General features: G+C 41.9%; 1 protein-coding gene across 2 annotated transcripts in view; it reads left to right on the top strand.

Annotated features, from left to right (window-relative positions):
* Nucleotides 1–18,424, top strand: part of LOC125427466 (collagen alpha-1(XXVIII) chain-like) — a 55,009-nt gene extending 36,585 nt beyond the window's left edge. The window contains exons 26-37 of one of the 2 annotated variants that reach the window (XM_048486939.1): nt 882–950; nt 3,008–3,076; nt 3,433–3,501; nt 5,442–5,522; nt 6,275–6,310; nt 7,126–7,162; nt 9,181–9,738; nt 10,687–10,928; nt 12,626–12,707; nt 12,794–12,946; nt 14,595–14,783; nt 15,846–18,424. In XM_048486939.1, coding sequence (XP_048342896.1) covers nt 882–950; nt 3,008–3,076; nt 3,433–3,501; nt 5,442–5,522; nt 6,275–6,310; nt 7,126–7,162; nt 9,181–9,738; nt 10,687–10,928; nt 12,626–12,707; nt 12,794–12,946; nt 14,595–14,783; nt 15,846–15,853 — 1,593 coding nt within the window. In that variant the 3' untranslated portion in view covers nt 15,854–18,424. The remainder of the gene's footprint in view (nt 1–881; nt 951–3,007; nt 3,077–3,432; nt 3,502–5,441; nt 5,523–6,274; nt 6,311–7,125; nt 7,163–9,180; nt 9,739–10,686; nt 10,929–12,625; nt 12,708–12,793; nt 12,947–14,594; nt 14,784–15,845) is intronic. The other variant, XM_048486940.1, reaches the window with a different exon arrangement.
* Nucleotides 18,425–22,852: the final 4,428 nt, after the last annotated feature.

Here is a 22,852-nt window from a genome sequence, read left to right as displayed (position 1 = left end):
TGGATTTATAATCCCCCCTTTACAAACTCCTTTCCCTTCCCCCCCTCACAACGAACATCCTGTGAGGTAGGTGGGGCTCAGAGAGCTCAGAAGAACTGTGACTAGCCCAAGGTCACCCAACTGGCATGTATTGGAGTTCACAGGCTAATCTGAATTACCCAGATAAGCTTCCACAGCTCAGACGGCAGAGCAGGGAATCAAACCCGGTTCCTCCAGATCAGAGTACACCTGCTCTTAACCACTACGCCACTGCAACTTCTGCACACAGAACTTTTTAACTGACACCATGTATACAAACCAGAAGCACATCCATTTGACAGAGTACATTCTGGCATGAAAAGTAGGAAAGCTGCCAGGAATGACTTGTGCAATTTGTGGCAAGAGTTTTGAAGCTGGTTATGGTTATCCAGTGAATAGAGAAAGCTCAGTGCATGCACTGATGCCCTCTGCTGATCACTGGAGGAAACCTGGCAGTCAAAACAGTGTGAGATTTGGAGATGCAATCAGCAACATAAGGTTCTTATGACTATGATTTCCCTGTATGTTCTTTCCCTTTCTTGTTGGTGAAGGTAGCAGTGACTAACAGTGCAATCCTAAACAGTATCACACCCTTCTAGTTCATTTAAGTTCAGAGGGTGCAATTCTGTATAGGAATAAAGTTAATAGGTCTAAACAGGCATAACTCTGTTTAGGACTGCACTGTAAACCTTTTGTAACAAAGGTATTTATTCTGAAGTACTTGTACATTGGGATTATATTGTTAGGGGAAGGGCTTTGGATTGTGATTGTGTTCCATTTTCCTCCTGAATCTTCCTTTGCTCATTGAGTTTGGCATAGAGTAAATCTGGACATTGTGACAGCATGAAAATTTAAATTTTCAGGGTGATCCAGGTATCAGAGGACCAGTTGGTCTCCCAGGCCCCCCAGGAGAAGGCCTTCCAGGGTCAAAAGTAAGTTAGAATTAGATCCCTCTTTATGCTGAATTGCTTTAAACTTTGTGCATTTTATGAATAACTATGTTCATTAATTTCAGAGAGATATCTAATTTGTTGCTTCTAGAAAGAGGAGGCTTATGCTACCTTAAAGACTAATAATGCCATCCTAAGTGAAGTTACACCCAGGGGGCGCAGGGAAGGGCTGGAGCCCTGGATGCCACTTTCTTGGGGTGCATTGCAGGGCTGCCGCCCTCCCCCCCCCACAACTGCACCCTGACCCACTGGCGTAATGCCCATTGGGCAAGGTGGGCAGCTGCCCAAGGCATCACCTTGTGGGGGGCATCAAAATGCTGGGTTCGTTTTTGGGTATTTTAGTGGTTTTCATTTTTTGGCCTGCAGGGGGCGCAGGTTTTAGGCTAGCGGCACCAAAATTTCGGCGTATCATCAGGAGACTGTCCTTATGCTACCCTCCAAGTTTGGTGAGGTTTGGTTCAGGGAGTCCAAAGTTATGGACTCCCAAAGGGGGTGCCCCTATCCCCCATTGTTTCCAATGGGAGCTAATAGGAGATGGGGGCTACAGTTTTGAGGGTCCATAACTTTGGCCCCCCTGAACCAAACTGCACCAAACTTGGGGGGTATCATTAGGGCAGTCCCCTGATGAGACCCTGAAAGTTTTGAGACTGTGCCTTCAGAAATGTGCCCCCCCCAGCCTGCAACCCCCATTGACAGCAATGCAGAAAACTCAAAGCAGAACAAAGATTCTTGGGCAAATTTCTAGGATGTTCCTGCAAGGGGTGCATTTTTGGATGTATCGGCACCAAAATTTCAGGGTATCATCTGGAGATGATGGCACCCCCCCCCCCCAGTTTGGTGCAGTTTGGTTCAGGGGGGCCAAAGTTATGGACCCTCAAATCTGTAGCCCCCATATCCTATTAGCTCCCATTGGAAACAATGGGGGATGGGGCACCCCCTTTGGGAGTCCATAACTTTGGACTCCTTGAACCAAACCTCACCAAACTTGGGGAGTAGCATAAGGACAGTCTCCTGATGATATGCTGAAATTTTGGTGCTGATATGTCTAAAAATGCACCCCCTGCAGGCACCAATGTCCTGGTGCAAAAAGAAATTTGGTTGTGGTGGAGTGGCCGCCCATGGGGGTGGGGGGGGCATCCAACTCAGGTTTTGCCCAGGGCTACAGTTTGCCCAGGGCTGCCTCGTTACGCCCCTGCCCTGACCCCAAATTGTAGAGGTTGGGGCAGGGGTATAGTTGAACACTGGCAAGCTCGCCCCACCCCTGAGCTTCACGTGGAGATTGTGAGCAGGCCCAGCCCAACTCGTTCACCCCCAATCTCCACATGAAGATTAGGGTCAGGGTGGGCCCGGGTGATACCGGCCTTCGCTACTCAGTTTCCAGCCTGCAGTTTAAGGGTGTTGGAATATAGGTTTGATACATAATACACATAAATGTAATTACCACACAGCAGCCTTTATATGCAATGTGCTTTTGTTGTTACATTCTTTTTCTGCTGTTGGTTCTCATTGCATAAGTACATTGCCTTTGCTTAGGTTAAATAGCTAGCCACAACTTCATTTTTAAAAATTACGAGATTAGGACATTGGTCCACAATCCACTTTCTGCACTGACGGGTTGGAGTAAATGATGTGTGGATTATAGCATAGATGGTTTCATTTCAGAGCATTTAGTGGAGGATCAACTGATTACTCAGATCTAGCTGAGTTGTTTATGTTGTGGATGGTTTTCAATTTGTTAATGTTTGTATTTTATTTAGTGGCAATGTTGCCTTGTTAGCCATCTTGAATTTAAGGAGACAGGGCAGCATATAAACATTTTAAACAAAACAGCTAAGCATATTTAGGTGGAAGTAAATCCCTTCTTGAAATCAAAGCGATACTTTTAACTATATATGGCAAGGACTGGGTTTTAAGATAGATTGACTGCCAGCTGCTGCCAAGGAGTCTCTCATATCTTTCATATCTTTTTGAGAAGTGAAATGAAATCACATTTTTGCAGGTCTTTATTTCTCAGGAAACTACGTTCTTTTTCCCTTCAGGGTAATGTTGGACGACAAGGGCCACCTGGACCACTAGGACCTCCAGGTGAAGGTATCCAAGGACCAAAGGTATCACATGTAACTGAAGGAAACACTTAGGTCTAGTCTAAACGTAACAGTTGCCCTGACCTGGATGGCCCAGGCTAGCCTGATCTCATCAGATCTTAGAAGCGAAGCAAGGTTTGGTGGAATCCTCTGGTGGAATAAGGATTGCAAGATATTATGCCCAAATGCAGAATTCAGTCTGAAAGATGAATAATTACATTCATAGAGTGTGTTCTGACATCAGTTTATTGACAAAAAAATAGCTTGAGTAAAATTCCCTTTCTTTTAAAATTTATACCTAAAACCAAACGTGTAATAATTAGGATTAATTTGTGATAGAAAATATTAAATAACAACATTTCTGACCTAATTATCAATAGGGTGAGCAAGGAATTCAAGGAATACCAGGGCCTCGTGGAACTCCTGGGGAAGGACTTCTTGGACCAAAGGTATGGATTAGAACTGTATTTTAATTAAAAATTTTCAGGATTTGAGTTGAGGTAGAATAGCTAGATTTGAATCCAGTATCACTTTAGAGACCAACAAAATTTGAGCTTTGAGGCATGAGCTTTTGAGAGACAAATCTTTCTTTGTCAGATTTGAGGGAGTTTTGACTCTCTAAAGCTAATACCCCAAAAATATTGTTGGTCTCTAAGGCCATACTCTTATAATTTGTTGTACTGTTTTACCGTTCTGATGCTGCTAGGTTTTATGAACTCTGTAAACTGTTTTTAGCTTAATTTAAGTTATTTTATGATGTGTAATGTTGTTTCGGCCACTGTGTGTAACATTGTTTGGCCTGTTTGGCCCTTCAGGGGTGGGCGGTTTAAAAATTTAATAAAGGAAGGAAGGAAGGAAGGAAGGAAGGAAGGAAGGAAGGAAGGAAGGAAGGAAGGAAGGAAGGAAGGAAGGAAGGAAGGAAGGAAGGAAGGGAGGGAGGGAGGGAGGGAGGGAGGGAGGGAGGGAGGGAGGGACGGACGGACGGACGGACGGACGGACGGACGGACGGACGGACGGACGGAGGGAGGGAGGGAGGGAGGGAGGTGCTACTGGACTCACATCTAGCTGTTTAGGGTTCCTTGTAATCTATAAAAAATAAAAATAGGGAAAAACCTACTTGAGATACCAAAAGACTAAGCAAATTTTCAAATATGGATATAGTATGCTGAAATAATACATGCCTTAGGACCCTATTAGGATGTAAGGAGATTAGTTTTGGGGAGCAGGAGAGGCCCACAACAGCGTGTTTACCCGAACCGGCTGGCTTAAAAGGCACCTACACTGGTGGAGAGAGCAAAGATAATGGCGTCCAGGCACCACACAGTTCCATGATGGCCAAACCCACCATGGAACTGTGTGGTGCCTGGATGCCAGTGAGCACTGCCAGGGTGTTACACCAGCACCTGAGTGGATGACGGCCCAGGGAGGGCTTATAGTCTGGGAATATCCTGGCATAGCACTCTGAAACACATTTTTCTTTCCCACTGCTTGCTGCACCACCAAAAGCTCCATTGGAGGCAGCATGGTGCCACCTCCTCTGCAGTATCTTTGGTCATGGTGGAGTTTCCCTCCATCTGGATTGGGCTGCTCATAATCTTGTAGGCTGATGAGCTGCTGTAACTTCTAGAACTCACAGTTTTGTTAGAGAAACAGCTACTTGTTCCATCTGCCAGTTTGTTATTGGAACTGAAGCCCCCAAAGACATTAATTTAGACATTTACAAAATGGAAGTTCCATGTTTACAATCAGATTGTCTTATCTCAGGAAATTTAAGGGAGTGGGAAGGATACAAAGGTGTTATGCCAACATCTTAATGGCTATTGGGTTAGCAGAATGACATTGTCATTGACCAAGGGGACCGTTTTTGTCTATTTCCTATTCCCCTGCAGATCCCCATTTCTACCAGCCATCTTTGCACAGCTATGTTCTACCCTCCCACTACAAAAATATTATGTTATGCTACCTTGACAAAATGTTTCAATGATACACATCAATTTATCACAACATTGAATTTATTGTGCAAATAAAGTTATTTGGAAACACTTAAAAAACCAACAGGGATGGAGAATCATACTCTGAAGCCACCAGATACAATCCAATTTTAAGTGTCATTTTAAGTGAAGAGATTTAACTTCATCTTTGCCAAACGTGCATTCAGGATATTCCAGGGTTAAGTTGTGACTGTTTGTATTATCTAGCTTTGAGAATTTTCAGGAAAAAAATCACTTTAAACAATATTTGATAGTTATATACTCCAGTCAATTTTGATAGCAAACCCACTGTTATGTTAGAAATATTGTCTAGCCTTTCCCTTAGTGCATGAGATTTGAAATGGAAATAATTAGATATAATTACAGTGTCCTATGGATGTTGTGTAATCAATTCCAAGGGTGATCGTGGAGCTGCAGGTGAAAGAGGAAGAAAAGGAGAGAAAGGTAATGTGGGCGATCCTGGAGCAGCAGGGGAACCTGTAAGTACCTGGACAATATTTCTGAGTTTGTCTTTAAGTCCATTTCTATGATCCTACAAATAAATTCACCTGAAGTTTTCGCACTAGCATGGAATTTCTGGGTGTAGAGAAAAATATTAAGCAAACTTTCCCTGTCCCCATATTAAGGAAATACTTACCCATTAGATCTTTGAGAGTTTTTCTGCTGTAGGACAAGCTCTGCTTTCTATCTCCAGCCTTCAGTTAATAACTGAACAGCTTGAGGAAAGAATGCTGTTTACTGCTTCCCCTTGACCAAGCTCTTTAGACTGAGTGTCCACTTCAGTTTTTCGAACGCTTTATGGGAGGTTTTTTTCTGGTCAGATGTTTGTTCAGCACTTTATTTTTAATTCACCTCTTCAGAAATTGTCAGAGATTGGCTGGAGATTGAGGTGGGTTATGACAGCGCAGGGACTGGCCAATCAGAGCTGACATAGACATACATTTTTCATCGCACAAGGGGACAGATATGCAGGAGCAGTTCAGAGCAAAGGACAGCAAGCTATACTGAATATCCCAAAATGCCCTTTTCTGATATTTGTGAAGGAAAGTGTTTATACCCTTTTACACATGTTAAGAGTGTAAAATTCATTAGCCCATCAGGGTTTTGTTTGGTGAGAACAGTAAATCATGGTGGACTATATCCTAATACCAAATCAGTAGAAATCTTCTCTATGAATTACATCAAAGGTTACTAAGAAATTTGGAAATAACTAAATAAATCTTCATTTCAGGGCAAAACTGGAACAAAAGGAGAGCAAGGCCTCACAGTAAGCAATTTTTTGTAAATAAGTGTCTATAAGGCAATTGTGTCACTCATAAGAGGGAAAACAATCAGTGTATTTATTAGAATAAGAAAAAAGGAGAGTGCTAATATTTAACAAATATTATTTATTTTCTGAGAAATGGAAACAAAGAGCATTGAAAACATCTCCCTAACATTAGGGAATCTCAAGGCAAAGGGATCCATACAGACAAGGTGGGGGTTTTTATTGTGAGATCAAGACACACTTCAAAGCATGAAGCACATCTATTTAAAATCAGAATATTAGTTCAGTGAACTAGACTCAACACCCATCCAGATGTTCCAACCTAGAAAGATTCCCTGGTCAGTCAACTTACCTGCCTTGGCACATCTATTTGAGTGGGTGGCAAAGACATTCTTCTGACTTAAGGAACTTCAAGGGGAAGATGTTGACATTTATCACTTACATTGTGGACAGTAAGGTTAGCCTATGTGGAATGTACAGTACCAGCAACTAGTATCCACACAAAAATGTCTTTGTTAGGGTGAAAGATTACTACATTTTTAGATCTTGGGAACTGTATTCCTCTGTACATTATGGAGACATTAGATAAACTTCTTCACGTTGCTCCTGTTTCTTCATCCACAATGAACTTCAAGCACTGATTTAATGGGACAGCATTCCTAATTTAATTCAGTTCATAGGAGGAATGATATCGGCCACTTCACTAGGGATAACAAATGCCTGAAATTTTACATCTGTGCGGGAGAAACCATGTTATAAATTATTGCTGGAAAGAAAGCAGTTGTCAGATGATGTCCGTGTCTTTTCTAACCTAGAGAGAAGATATCATTAAACTGATTAAAGAGATCTGTGGTAAGTTTTCAACAGGCCTTATCTTGTATCAGGTCACTTTTTGCCTTTTTATCTTCTGTTCCAATCAGAACATTTGTTAGGGTATTTAAAACTTCCAGGGAAAATCAAAAGCTCACTGACCATTTCCTGTTGCTTAGCATCAAAAAGCGGGGCTAGAATGTGGACCTTAGTAGCCCATCTATGCAGAGGAGTAGCTCCAAGGGGATGGGGGTACGTGATGCACTGGGCGCGTACCCCTGTGAGGGTGTGGTGAGGGTGTTCCAGGGGCAGGAGGGGCGTTGCGGGGTGGGGGGCGGAGTACGCGCCAGTGTACTGAGCGCTTTTCCCTTTTTGCTATGCCTCTGCATCTGTGGCAGGAGCTCTGAAATGTAATATAGAAAAGCTTCCTAAAACAAAGAGGCAGGCAGGGAATGCTTAATCTATCCAAACAATTTTCAGGATTGGATCTCACTAGCATTTCTGTTTCTGAAAAGGGGTCCAGGGGATTCTCATAAACAAAGCACATGTGAGTTGGGGGCAATAGTAAGAACAGGAATTAGGTGAGAGTGAAAAAATTGTCTGGGTCCAACCCTTAGTCTAGAATGAGACTACGATTGCTAGATAATCCTGGATCAGGTTAGACAAGTACCTGTGGACTTTCTTTAGGAAAATGACCGTCTCTCCACTTGTGGCTCAAAGATTCACAACAGAGTATTTTTATTTTTTTAATTATTATTATTTATTCGATTTGATAAACCACTCTATCCTCGAAGGGCTCAGAGCGGTGTACAAGTTAGACAGAAAACAGCAACAGTATACAAAAGACAAATCGAATATCATTAAAATCCATAAAATCCAGTTAAAACAGTAGCAACAGTACAACCCACCCTCAAATTGGTGGATGGCATCCGGTCCTAACCCTAGGAGGCGGCCGGCAAATTGCCAAAAATAAACAGATGGTACATGGGCATCAGAGAGGGGCTAAGGATGCTATTTGCAAACATCTCAAAGCTTACTGGTTTCTTTTTTTAATATAATTTTTGTTTTCTCACACATACAACAAACAAAACATGCAAACACAAAGAAAACATGACAGTGCTACACATCATATGTTGACTTCCAGCTATCTCACCTTCGATTAAAAGTTATATCTAGGTCCATGCACTGGAAAGATGATTTCAGGCAATGTGGGACCCATGTGGACAGATAGCCACAGGGAATAGGGACGAAAAGGGGGCAAAATGGCAGCCCTCCTTCTTCCATAAGTGTCCATCATGGAAAAAGAGGGGCTGATCTTTCCATCATTCCCTGCTCCTCACTGCAGCCTTACTGAACCACACAAGCTGTTTATCCACATGAGTCCCTCATGTTAGATTTAGTTTAGAATTATGGATCAGCCCAATAGTGTGTGTGAGTGCAGTTTATAGAAACTTCCCAAGAGATAAATGTAAAAGGTAAAACTTACATTTATTCAAGCATCTCCAGTTCACAGCTTTGTTGCAGGAAAAAGGTAGCTAGAAAGAAACCCTAATCTAAGGAATACTTTCCCTACGACAAGTGGGCGCTCTAACGCACTGTCACGTGTGTGCAGGTGAGAGACTGCTTCAGTGGGAAAGCCCCACCAAGGCAGGTAGCCATTGTCCATGCGCTCAGGACGAAGGCCAGGTAAGAAGACAGAGCAGCATGGGGAAGAAAGGAAGTTAGTGGGCGGTCTCCTGGCCCAGACAAGGATGGCAAACAAGAGAGGCAACAACACAGTTAGAATAAGATACACAGCGCCAGTGTCCAGGCATGCAGAAGTTGCTTATTCCAACACATCAGTCCCAGGAATAATCTTTTTGGAGGCTATAAGAGACTGTTATGAGGGCAATGTGGGGAAAATCTACATTCACCAGCAGTTCCCCCTGGCTGATCTCTGAATCTAAAATATATTAATAATTTGTTGCTTACATACATTACTTATAAGGAAGGTTGACTATGAGCTCTGTAGCTTTAACAAAATTTGGAATATTCAGGATTTGTTTTTTTTTCTTACACAGGCTGTGGTATTAAATGCAAGGAGATACCCATGGAGCTTGTATTTGTGATCGACAGCTCGGAAAGTGTTGGTCCGGAAAACTTTGAAATAATCAAAGATTTTGTTACTGCTTTAGTAGACAGAGTGACCGTAGGCAGAAATGCTACCAGAATCGGTCTCGTCCTCTACAGTTTGGAAGTTCGGCTTGAATTTGGACTTAATAGATACACTACCCAGCAGGATGTGAAACAAGCCATCAGGAAAATGTTATATATGGGCGAAGGTACTTACACGGGGACTGCCATCCGCAAAGCTACTCAGGAAGGATTTTTCGGGGCCCGAACTGGTGTAAGGAAAGTTGCTATAGTCTTAACCGATGGCCAAGCAGATAAGAGAGAAGCTGTTAAGCTGGATTTTGCTGTCCGAGAAGCTCATGCAGCCAACATTGAAATGTATGCGATTGGAATTGTAAACGCCTCGGATCCAACCCAAGTTGAATTTTTGCGTGAATTGAATCTGATTGCATCAGACCCTGACAGAGAGCATATGTATCTCATAGATGACTTTAATACTCTTCCAGGTGAGTGAGTACGTATAATCCCTGCTCAGAAAAGACTTTATCTGCCTCACAAGTCATGTTCAGGTTAGCGATTCCCTTCTTTTGGTGCCTCCACCTTGTGATAGCTGGACTATTGGTTGAATGGTCTTCCACTGTTCTTAGGTTATGTTTACATATATCCTTTACAGAAGGAGATCTTTTTTGTGCTTGTCTAACATCTAAAAATAGACAGAATGCAAAACTGAGTTTGCTTTTGTATATGTTTATTAATGAACTACCCCCACTCTAAAGTTATAAAGAAAATCAGTGGACACACACAGTCAATAAGTTATGATGTGCAACAATATTACAGCTTTTTTATCTTGTCCAGTTCCCTTCCTTATTACAGCTCTGTAGCCACATGGCTTTAGCCCATGAAGTTTCCATGATCTCCAGCCTTTCTGCTGGTCCCCTTTTCTCCAGTGGAAAAGTTACTTAGATCCGATCCGTTATGCTTCCTTTACAGATATCTACATATCTAATTCCCAAGTGTGCCCCCTATCTGCAGATACCTAAATCTGAAGATAGGGGGCACACTTACCCCACAGATTTTTCTTCTAATTTGGGGATCCACCGTTCTGTTGTGGGGAGAGGAAGGGAAAGGAGCTTGTAAGCCACCTTGAGTCTCCTTACAGGAAGGTGGGGTATAAATCCAAACTACTACAACTCTTCTTCTAAGTAGGAAATTGTAATGGGGGAGGGATCTCTCCCCATGAGTATCGTGGGTCCCCATTTGTAGGTACAGAAATACTAACAGTTACTTTGGAGCACCAAATGTGAAAAAATAACAACCCCAGGCTAAACAAACACCAAAGAAATGGTTACACTTTTATGTTTGTTGAAACATGATCACTGTTACATGGATAATCTTATTTCTTGACCAAAATATGTAAGTTTCACCATATATGATTTTTTTTCTTTTCTTTGAAGCTCTGGAATCCAAACTTGTGAACCAGTTTTGTGAAGATGAACATGGTGCCTTGATATATAATCGCCTTGGAAACGGAGGAGGCATAAATGGACCATCCATTCTCTCAATAGTTTCTCATCCTTCTCAATACTTATTTCAAACTAACAGTAATACTGGACAGTCGGTTTCATCTATCACATATGAAACACCCATGAAAGAGAATTCCATAAATCCTGAACAGCTTTCTCAGCCATTAACCCCGGTATACATCAGACACTGGATATTTTCTGAATTCCTTTTACTTGCAGTAAATGAGTTGTCTTTAATATCTCTTTTTAGGAAACCCAGGCTCATTCCGCACATGCAGAATAATGCACTTTCAAACTGCTTTCAGCGCTCTATGAAGCTGTGCGGAATAGCAAAATCCACTTGCAAACAGTTGTGAAAGTGGTTTGAAAACGCATTATTTTGCGTGTGCGGAAGGGGCCTTACTGTGGAACACAGTGTAAATGGTTAGCTGTAGACTTTTGTCCATTTGTTTATTTTATTTAGGGTATTTCTATGATGCCTCTCTGGAACAAAATTGTCTGAGGACCAAAGTTAGTTCAAAACCAAAGGCAGTTACAATCTGTTAATTTAACGGCACTATAACCTGAAGTCTGAAATCACCTTTGTTAGTGCTTTTACTGTGCCTTAAAACTAATTTTAATAATTTGAGCTTTGCAGATTTTTTGTTAAACTCAAAACATATAGCTGTGAGCGGTTCTTTGAGGATAAGGTAAATTGCGCAAACATATCTGAGATTTCTGAGAAACTATCTACATATTACAAATTGGTTGTATCTGGATCTGCCACAAAGATAGTCAATGAGGCATTATGAATTGTCCACTGGGATAGTTGATAGCAGACTTGAGCGGTACTACTCAAAGTAGACAAGTGGGCATGTACAGCAAACCCCCACCTTCATGAAGAAAAACTCCACACAGCTGTTTCTTTCAAAAGAAGGCTTTTACCGTTGAGTTGCTCTATGTACAATATACTATATACAGAGTATATTAAGCAGTCCAACAAAGTGCTTCGCCAGGCACTTGTTTCCCTAAGGAACAAACACAAAGTACATTGCTGTTGCTTATATACATGGTTCCACCAATCACTGTAAAGGTCTCTTGCATCTGGTTAGAACCGGTCTGCTTGCTGTTCTCCAGCTGTCAGATCATTCCTTTCTTGCTGACTCATACCTCTGCTGGATAGGATATGATCACCATGATCTAACTGTCATGACAAATGAGACACTTGGAACTGCCCACTGGGAACTCATTCCCAAGTATGCAGCAGCCCAATTCAGAGAGGAAGCATAGCCCATGGGGAGAGAATGTTTAAGCCTTCTCCTCTGAACCATTCTCCTGTCCTGAAACAGCTCTGGGAAGTGCTATTTGTCCTATTAGCAGCCTCAAGTGTATTGATGGTGTACATGTAAGCTTCCCCAGTGGGACAAATAGCATGGCCCTTTCCAATTTCAGATCAGGAAAATGGCACAGGAAGGAAGGCTTAAACAACCTCTCCTTGTGTGCCATGGTCCCAATCTGAAACACCCCTTACATTCCTAGGAATTAAATCCCCAGTGGAAAATTCATGTATCTTGATTGAAATTCCTTGTGACAGACCCAGGGCGTTTCCCCAATCTCCCCTATCCCCCCTATGCTGCGCACTGAGGGGGTGCGACAGCGGCGGCGCAGCTTCGCTGTCGCCACCCCTCTCGTGGGGAGTTCCGGGGGACCCTGCGCTACTCTCCTCAAGTAGCGCGGGGCTTAAGGTAAGTGGGGAAAGGCCCCCAGATAGGACTTAGGGACTTTGTAACATGTACTTAGGCCTGAAATAAGATTAAATTAAAACATTCTTTTTTGAGATTTTCTTAGATTCCCTGAATGTTAGAATTAATGAACTGAATGTTTGTTTCAGGCGAAAGAATCACCCAAGAGACTTTATGAAAGTTCTAACACTGGATTGAATAATCGATCCTTGTCTCCAGAAAATACTGAAGGTAATAGATTTTCATCATCTGGTTCCTAACATGTCATGTTTCTCAATCAAAACCAAACTGTTCCTTTTTAAATTTAATTCCTGCAGTAGTGACATCAACATCATCACCACCACCATCATCATCTTCATCACCATCATCATCTTCTTCACCTCTGCCACCACTGCCATCAATACCGCCATCAAAACCACAGTCATCCTCCCATTCGCCAGCTTCTTCCCTAGCACCTACGCTAAAGCCAGGTTGTTACATAAGTCTAAGTTTTATATTTATTTCTCTTGATGCACATATAAATTTAAGAGCAAGTAAACAAATTCCAGTGATCTGTAGCTGAAAGTGACTAGATGGTCCACACTGAAATTATATCTGGTAACTTAATGTGAGTTCATCAGTGTATTTATTTGAGTTATGCCTTTCTTTAGGAAATCTTATTTATTTCTTTGTGTATGTATATAATAGCTTTATTTATTAGAGGTTAATCATCAATGGCTTACAAACAAACATAAATTAACACAAAAATATAAAACAAGTACAACTAATATAAAACAAGTGAAACTAATGAAGAAACCAATAAAACAGTAGATAAAACTACAATGCTTCCGTATCACATCCCTACAAAAGCTTGAGAGAATAGAGGAGTCTTTGATGGTTATAGATATGCCTGCAGAGGCATTTCACAGTTAAGAGTGGCACCACATACATACAAAAACCCGTCCCTAGTAATCATCCACTTCTTTTTTGTTTCTACCCTTCCTCTAAAGAGTGCAAGATGCTTATATGGCTCTCCTCTTTTAGTTGGCAGTGGCCACAATCCATAATTTTATCTATTTATGTTATTTATATTCTGCTTTTGTCACTTGGACTCAAGGCAGATTGATCAGCGGTGTACACATAGTATGGCTCCCTCACCACCTCTCAAAAGTAAATTCAGTGCCATGACATCAGCTGTTCTTGAAATTCTGGTGGGCTTCAGGCTGTTTCCGCACAGCCAGGCTTGCGGGCTTGCATCGGCATGATTGATGCCGATGCAAGCCCTGGGGCTGTTCGCACGAACGGCCCCACAGGCTGTACTGCTGGCGGAGCAGGCTCCGCACAGCCATACAGCCCCCCGAACAGCTGCCTACCTTATCCCTGCCTTCCGTCACTCGGAGTAGGCCAGGGGACATGCCCCCTGACCAGAGCGATGGCTGAAGCGACGGAGGCAAGGAGGCGTGTCCTCTTCCCTCCTCAGATCGATGGAAGGCAGGGAAAAGGTAGGCAGCTGTTCGGGAGCGCCACAGGAATACGCCGGCTTCCACCGTTGCTGTTCGCTTGGCAACGGGTGACAGCCGGCGTATTCCAAAACACTCGGCCCCTGAGTGAGTTTCGGAAGCAGCATCTTCACGCTGCTTGGGAGGGGGGGCCAGGACGGCCTCCTGTGTGAACAGCGCCCCAGGGACCGGGTTTTTTCCATCCCTGGGGCGCTGTTGTTCCCCCGTGCGGAAACAGCCACAGTTTGTGATCTGTTATTAGGAAAGGAATAGGGCTTACTCCTCAAAAGAAAAAGTAGGAGCCTCTAGGGCACAGGTGTCAAACTCCAGCATCATTCTGGCAGGGGATGATGGGAACTATAGTCCATAACATCTGGAGGGCCGCGAGATTGACACCTATGCTCTAGGGGGTACATGCCTGTCTCTCTGGATTGTGGTCATTGATTTTGAGATTGATCAAACATCTCTTTGTACAATAACTTGTTGGACTAGATGCATAAATCTGTTATTAATTCTCTGTGAGCAATTTTGTAAAACAAATTTTTGAAACATTACAATTATTCCAGAGGCAGCTTTACTTTCACAATTATTTGAAAAGTACTATGCTGAGGATAGTTTTTTTGTTATTTCTTTTTTTAAGAAAAGACCCCGACTCCACAATGTAAATTACAATTAGATCAAGGACCATGCCGGACATATATAATAAAATGGTATTATGATAAGCAAGCTAATTCTTGTGCTCAGTTTTGGTATGGTGGCTGTGATGGCAATGAGAATCGCTTTGAAAGTGAAGAAGACTGCAAAAAGACCTGTGTATTTTTCTCCGGAGGTAAGAATCAATTACTTGTTCCACTGTTGAAAACTACCCCAATGTGTTGAATTTTCTGAATGAAAACATTATCACAGATCGGATCACTATGCATATCCTTCCTCCTCCTCCTCTTCCCCCCAAGATCAGAGCCTAAGACTAAAATCCAATGTAGACAATTACCAGGGAGTACATCCTAACAGACTCAGTGGAACATATTTGCAAGTACACAATCATAGTACTGGACTACAAGATTGGAAAGCGTAGAAAATATGTAAACATTAAGTTTACTCGTGAAAGACTATACCTGTCTCATTTTATGTCTGTACAGCAGAGATTCAGACCTGTGGCACAGGATAGAGATCCTGATTTGTATCAAGAACACGGCACAAATAAAGTGATATTGACGACCCGCCCCCCCCCCCAGCACTGTTTTTTCAATCCACAATGGCAGAACCCCTTCACCCAGCACAATTCTTCCCTCAAGCTGCAGTGTAGCACTGGATACTAACTGCAGCTGGAGCCAATCACAGCCCACTCCAGTGATAGTCAATCCGTGTCCCCTAACACAGAAAAAAAGAAACAACGGGGTGATTCAGTACAGGAAGATAGTGAAGGAAAGACAATGTGAGAAATTTTAATGAATGGATGGATCCATCATGAGTTGTTAGATTGTTGTAACGATCTTTAATTATAACATCACATTGTAAGGCCAGAAGTCAGTAAAGTATTCCTACAACGCTTTCCATATTTTTTTGAAAGCCTTCATAGGCTCATTCCGCACATGCAGAATAATGCACTTTCAAACTGCTTTCAGTGCTCTTTGAAGCTGTGCGGAATAGCAAAATCCACTTGCAAACAATTGTGAAAGTGGTTTGAAAAAGCATTATTTTGCTTGTGCGGAAGGAGCCATAAATTACCCTCGGATAGTTTAGATACCCTTGGACTGGGCTTCCATTATTTTCCGAAAATATTTATAATCCTTAGTTGGTTTTGCCCACACTATTTGGTTTAAAGTAACAAGTTCATATTTGACAAATTCATATTTACTGGTACAACTGTATAACTTGCCCTGTTTTATAGATGTCTGAAGAAGAATGTTAATGGAGAGGTCCACCAAGGAGACTTCAACTGGAAAGGCCTTTATTCCAGCCAAAGGATAACAGATTTGGTGTATATGTATTAAGGTGGTTTTATGTTTTGAACTTAAGGCTGCTATCCCCAAGCCACTTATTCTAGTAAATGGAGTCAATGGAGCAGTTGGTATCCTGTTTCTGGAAATGCACATTTATTTGGAGATACAGTGTTAACACAGTGGAATCAAAGAAACTAGAAATTCAAATGTATGCAAAATTACTCCAGTCAAAGCCTACTGAAGAACAAAAAGTTTAGACGAGAGAAAATCTACACATGGTTATACCGTTGATTTGGAGCTAAACTGAAACCTCATGCTTCATAGATTGCAAAAAAGGGAAGGGGGGTGGTTAGGCTAATTGCACCTCTAAATTTTGCAAAAAAAAATTCAGAAGTCAAAGACAGGTCATATGGATTAGACAGAATTACTCAAAACATAAATTGCAGAAGTAAACAGAATGATATTCTTGCTTTGAGAACCCTTCAAGGCAAGAGACTCAAGGGGAGGGCGGTATACAAATTCAATTAAATTAAAAAAAAATAACATAAATTGAAGGAATTGAAACTAATAGTTCATTCCTAATAATTCTGCTCCACAATACAGCTTACTGGAAGGTGGAAAAAGGCAATGCAGCATAGATACAAGCCCGGTTGGGAAGGTGCAACATTCCAGCCCCTTAAAGGGGCTTGATGCATTTCTCAGCAATTATCTGTCTCCTAGAATCCATCAGTCCTTTTACAGCCTAATCCTATTCAATTAGGCACACTTAAGTATATTTATGTCAGTGTGCTTAGCTGGGCTTAACTACATAGCATCTGGTAGACTCCATAAATCCTGAGACATTAGCAGAGAAGCAAACACTTGTTCCTCAAAATGATATTTTGCAATATAAAGGTGGAGGTGTTTTATGGAAATAGTCAAGGACTGTGGTGGGAGGGATGGTTGTTCTGTCCTGCACCCACCAATCCCGCCCTAAAAAAATGCTTCACTGAAACTAGATAGACTTAACCACAATTGTAAGAGAGAAAGTGAGTTAGAACGAGTTAAAATGGCAAGATCACTGGGCGGAAAGGTGAAGCATCTCTTCTCGACTACCAAGTCTTCTGTGCAAATGCTCCCTGCCTCTTTATTTTTTCCTCTGTTAAGAAACCTGTGCTTTCTGTATAATGTTTAGTGGTACAACTCTTTGGAATTTAGGAATCTAGAGGTGCTAGATTTTCCAGGAAATCTGGTCAGTTCCTATGGTTTTTGCAAAACTGTCCAATAATCTAACAAGAGCTTCTGGAGTCCATAACTGCTGTTTCTGCCTTTATCAAGAACACCATAAAAGCCTCCTTACATTTTTTTTCAGGTACTATAAGGACTATTCTGGAGTAATGACTGAGGATTGCTACACCGGCCAAAGTTACTCAGCAAATATTAGGGTTAGAAGTTAAATATTTATGCAGCCTAGCTAGGAATAAGGCCCCCTGAACAAAGTAGGATTTCCTTCTAAGTAAATATGCATCAAATTAGGAGATCTGCATCAGCTATTTCTTTCTTGTATCAAAGCCTAAAAAAGGGAAAAAAACAGTAACAAAGAATTATTGGTCAACACATTGGAACTTTATTATTTCATGTTTCACAGTTTCTTTTTCTTCAAATGATTTCTGGCTGCTTTGAGACATACATCATGACAAATTAATCATTCTTTAAGTAGCTGCAAGCCTTTTTCACATGATTTGTATTCTGTAGATTTTCTATCAGGATCTTTTTGTATCTTGAGTTTGCAATATGGTTTGGTAATTGCTGAAAAATTGCAAAAAAAGCCACACAGGTGCACACTCTGTCAAATAGCATTATGAAGTGGAAGCTGTATTAAAACTACAGCGAAAGCCCAATTTTCTCAGAGCTGTATGTCATGAAATGTCTATGCTGCACTAACATGCTAGTTAGGCTATTCAAACTCCTACTGCCATTAGATAAATTTAACATCTGACAATACACAATAATTAAAATGGTGCGTCAAACTCATTCTTGATACACAGCATCAGACATATGTAACTAAATATGATTTAGATTCCCATCCTGGACAGATTTGTTTATAATCAAGTTGCAATTTGATGCTTCCTCTCACACATTTCTCACAAAAGGAACAGAGCTTGACATTAATGTGTTTCAGCAATGCGCTGGGCTTCTGTTGAACAGTACAGCACACAAATTTTCATGGCCAGTGCAGACCTCTGACTTCTTCCTCATACTATTTTAGAAAGAGTCCTCAACATCTCTGGGGTCATTTTGTCTTGCAGTGGTCATTTTCAGCAAGGCCCAAGCCACAATGAAGCCAATTTGAATATCATGTTAGCACAGTAAACCTCTAAAGCTTCCTCAAAGCCGTTCAAACACAAATCCAATCCAATTCAATCCAAAAACCTTTATTAGGCATAAACCAGAAGTACCATACATTCCAAATACAAAAACAGGATCATTGTTATATATCATGTAGAACATGGATTAAAAATGTAGCAACTGCTTCAGAAATTTCTACATGAGGGCTGTTCAATAGCTTAGACATTTTTAGTTTGTCTGAGAGAAACATAAATTCTAGAGGTAGTAAAGCTCCCAGATCGGTTCTAATATCATTATACCTCGAACAGTAAAGCAGGATATGAGGGATTGAGTCTATAGCATTGGGACAGTACCAACAGCAACGCTCACTTTGTGGGATGTTAAGGAAACGACCTTGAAGATAGACAGAGGGGAATGAGTTGCACCTTGCTCTTGTCATGACCCATCTGCACTTATAATTAACAAGCTGTTCTAAGTATACAGCAGGGCTAGATTTCGCAAACACAAATCTTGTATTTTCAGAACTACCAGGTGCTTTGTGGCTGTTGCAAATTTTTTGTGTTTTTTTACAAAATAAACCTTATTCTTTGCTTACAGACACTAGCACTTCAAAATATAAGGCACGTGAAACAGAGGAAAGGCTTCCCTTTTATTAGTCACTATACACTGAGGAGGCTTTAACATTGCAGGCTGAGCAGAAAGTTAATGCTGGTATGCAGTCAACACATCCCCAATTAGTTTTAAGAGTCACGAGAGTGACCTAAATACTATGCAGACTGACAGGGCAATCCTAAATAGAGTTGAAGTCAGTAGGCTTGGGGTGGGTGTGGGGGTGTTTTGTTGTCAAGTCACAACTGAGGTACGGTGACCTTGTAGGATTTTCAAGGCAGGTGGTCTACGAGTGCCTGCCTCTGGTATTCCTTGGAGCTCTCCCATCCGAATACCAGAGTCGAGGCTGAGAGTGTGTGACTAGGCCAAGGTCACCCAGCAAGTTTGCTTAGCAGAGTAAGGATTCAAACCTGGGTTTCTCAGAACCTAGTCCAGTGATGGCGAACCTATGGCACGGGTGCCAGAGGAGGCACTCAGAGCCCTCTCTGTGGGCACGCACAAACAGAGTTCATCATGGGGGGGGGGGAAATAGCCCCCCCAAAACACACATCTAGGCTGGCCTGGGCCGCTGGGGTTGATTATTAGCATTAAACCTAAGACCTAGTTTTGGGGAAGAAGTATAGGTAACCCTGTTAAGCGCTGTTAAACCCCACTGATTTTCATGCAAAGAACTAAAGTGCGATCCTTTACCTGGGAGTAAGCTTGGTTGCTGGCAATGGGGCTTGCTTCTGAGTAAACCCTCCTAGGGTTGTGATTCACCCATTGGAAGCGTTGCACAGTTGCTTCAAAGCAAAGCCACCGACTACCACCAAGCTTACTCCTAAGTAACGCATGCCTCGGAGCCAACCATTTTTTCTAAACTAAAACCTCAATATTCAGGTTAAATTGCCGTGTTGGCACTTTGCGATAAATAAGTGGGTTTTGGGTTGCAATTTGGGCACTCGGTCTCGAAAAGGTTCACCATCACTGACCTAGTTCAACACCTTAACCACTATACCACTATACTATGCTGGCTCTGACATGGCATAACTCTGATTAGAGTTGCACTGTCACATAACCAAAAGGGGAAATTGTCAAGGAGACAGTTCAGTTCTTCACTTTGAGGAATCGTCAAATAACTGTCTAAAATGTATGCATCAGTAGACAAATAACATCAGTGCTCCAGTAAAGTTATGTTGTCACTGTATGCCAATACCAGAATGTTCACAAATTCAATGTTATTGTCTGTTCTTCATAAATGCAGCAAGAGGTTATTGAAGACATTTTTGTTCTTGTTTTACAAAAACTGATAGTGGCTGATGTGTATCTCATGAAACAAGCGCGGTGAGCTTTTGTGAATTAAATATATACTAGCTAATAAAATATTTCTTTGTTAATTAAGTATCTGTGCTTTTACTGTACATGCAGAAAAATCCTAGACTGTCCTTGTAAAACCAGCATCTTATCTCACCATTTTAATTAAGAATCAGATTGTTGCTTTAGTCACGTCGCATGACAAAATCTTTTACCACAGAACATATGGTATCACGAAAAATGTAAACAATGAAAAGGACCTCAGTATTTTAAATAAAGAGACCCAATTTTGATCAACAGTCAGTTGGGGTGGAAGTGATTTTACATACACGATACTTTACAAAACAAACTTGTAGTTAGTAGTGTAGCATTTAGAGTGTGTGCAATGCACTAGCATGCTTTTCTGTTTAATTGCAGGAATATTAGCCATCACATATTTTGGTACCAGTCTCAACACTGTTCTGTAGTGAATTCTGAAAACTATGCTTTGGCGAGTTTTCTTAAGAACCTAAGAAGATTTCTGCTGAATTAGACCAAAGGCCTATCTAATCCAACATCCAGCTTCCTATACTGACCAATCAGTATCTTCAAAAGTGAAATCCATAGGTGAGGGGTAGGATGATGATGAAAGGACTGAGGAAGCGGCATGACCCCAGCGCCAGGGTAAATGCCTCTTGGCACATATACTGGCAGTGTGGGAGGACTTTGCAGGGCACTTGTGCAGCCACGGCAGGAGCACAGATGCTTGGATTGGCACCAAAGGGGGTTGTTCCTGGGGTCAGGGCCACCATTAGTCAGCCTTCTGAACCCTTGTGGCCCAGGAAGACTCCCATTTGCTGGCATGAACTTGTGCTGGTGACAAATAGTGGCACAGTCATTGTGCTGCAAACAGCACTTCCACAAAGGTAGAGGGAGCATTGCTGTTGGGTTGATGGCTGTGATGCAGCAAGCCGTTTAGGAGCTGGTGCAGCAGCACCGTGGCAGTGCTGTCCCTGGCTGTAGCGCAGCTACCCCCCCCCCCCCGGATTGTGCTGCCTGCCTCTTTCCAGAAGCTGGAATTCAAAGGTTACCTGCTTCTAAACATGCAGATCCCATTTAGCAATCAGCTACAGAGCGGGACTGGGTAAAAGTCAGATTCAGATGATTTTAAATGGATTCTCATGAATTCATATGATTTTTACGTTGAAATGAAATGAAACCTCCATGATACTGTGTAGAACATGAATTAGTTTACATGCAAAACCACAAACATCAGGCATCCAATGTTTTGTGACACCATAGTGGCCCAAAAATGTGGTTGCAAAGCATGAATCCTCATTATTTTTGCTCTAGGTCACCCCAAAATCACCCTCAGTTCACAGGTCATGTCCCTAGCCACAGTTCTGATTACAACAATCATGGATGTGAGGCGTGGCACCACAGTGACCCAAAAATGTGGTTGCAAAGCACATCCTCATGATTTTTGCTCTAGGTCATCCCAAAATCACAATCAGATCACAGGCCATATCCCTAGTCACAGATCTGAACATAACAATCATGAATCCAATGCATCATGACACCACAGTGGCACAAAAACAGTGGCAAAGCAGAAAGATCAAACATCCACTGCTTTGTGGCACTGCCACAGTGCAGAAACATGGTTTTGAAGCACTAATCCTCATGAATCCTCAGAGTGTTAGCATTATGTTGCCTCTTTCAGAAGCGTAGTACTATTCCCTCCATCAAAGAGGAATTTACCACCTCCTGAGCCCATAGGATCACCACCAACCCCCCACCCCCACACCCCAAATGCACAGCTAGCTTTTATTAGCCAGGATGGACATGGGTCCAGAGGACTAGTGGTAGGCTGCATATGTGCCAGTAACTTGTCTACATCCTCAGACCTCGAAAACTGATGATTACCAAAAATGTGTTTTCTGAAACCACACAGTTAATTCCCATATTTCTAACTTTTTCTCACATTTACTTTTTTTTGCTTAATAAAATGGTCACTTAAGCAAGAAAATATTGTTGAAGGCTTTCATGGCCAGAATCACTAGAGTGATATGGGTTTTCCAGGTTGTATGGCCATGTTCCAGTAGCATTTTCTCCTGACATTTCGCCTGCATCTGTGGCTGGCATCTTCAGAGTATGGCATGGTTTAAAGTATCATGGTGGTTTTATTTTGTTTCAATGTAAAAATCCTATAAATCCATGAGAATCCATGCCTTGGATTCATATTTTAATGCTGCTGCAGCGCCACAAAATGTTGGATCCATGTTTTTTTAGTCAGGAAGTCCTGACTTCCACAGGTGATTTGATACTGGTTTGGAGGGAGTCCTCCTTTATAAAGTAGAGGATCCATGAGAATCCATCCCTTTTACTTTTTACCTAGTGAAGGACCATAAATATATCTAATAAGGACCTATCATCCAAAAGTTGAGACCAGTGTCCCTGAGGGCTTCTTACTTAAAGCAAAACTACGGCTTTACACTCAGAAGTGATCTACTTTGATAGCCAGTGTAGTGTAGTAATTAATGTCCGGCTGGGATCTAGGTTCAAATCCACACTCTGCTGTAAAGCTTGCCAGGATCAGAGCGTCTTGGAGGAGGGCCGATGTATAAAACGAGAGGAAGAGAAAAAACTTCAACCGGTAGGGGGCGCTGTAGACGATTCTCAAACAGATATCTGGCGCAAGCACACGCAGGCTGCGTCCGCAAGCAGGAAGTTTGTCCCTCGTCGGCCA

Source organism: Sphaerodactylus townsendi, linkage group LG02 (assembly GCF_021028975.2).
Source record: "Sphaerodactylus townsendi isolate TG3544 linkage group LG02, MPM_Stown_v2.3, whole genome shotgun sequence".
Lineage (NCBI taxonomy): Eukaryota > Metazoa > Chordata > Lepidosauria > Squamata > Sphaerodactylidae > Sphaerodactylus > Sphaerodactylus townsendi.
Note: the sequence above shows the minus strand (reverse complement) of the source record. Positions and strands in the feature narration are given on the sequence as shown.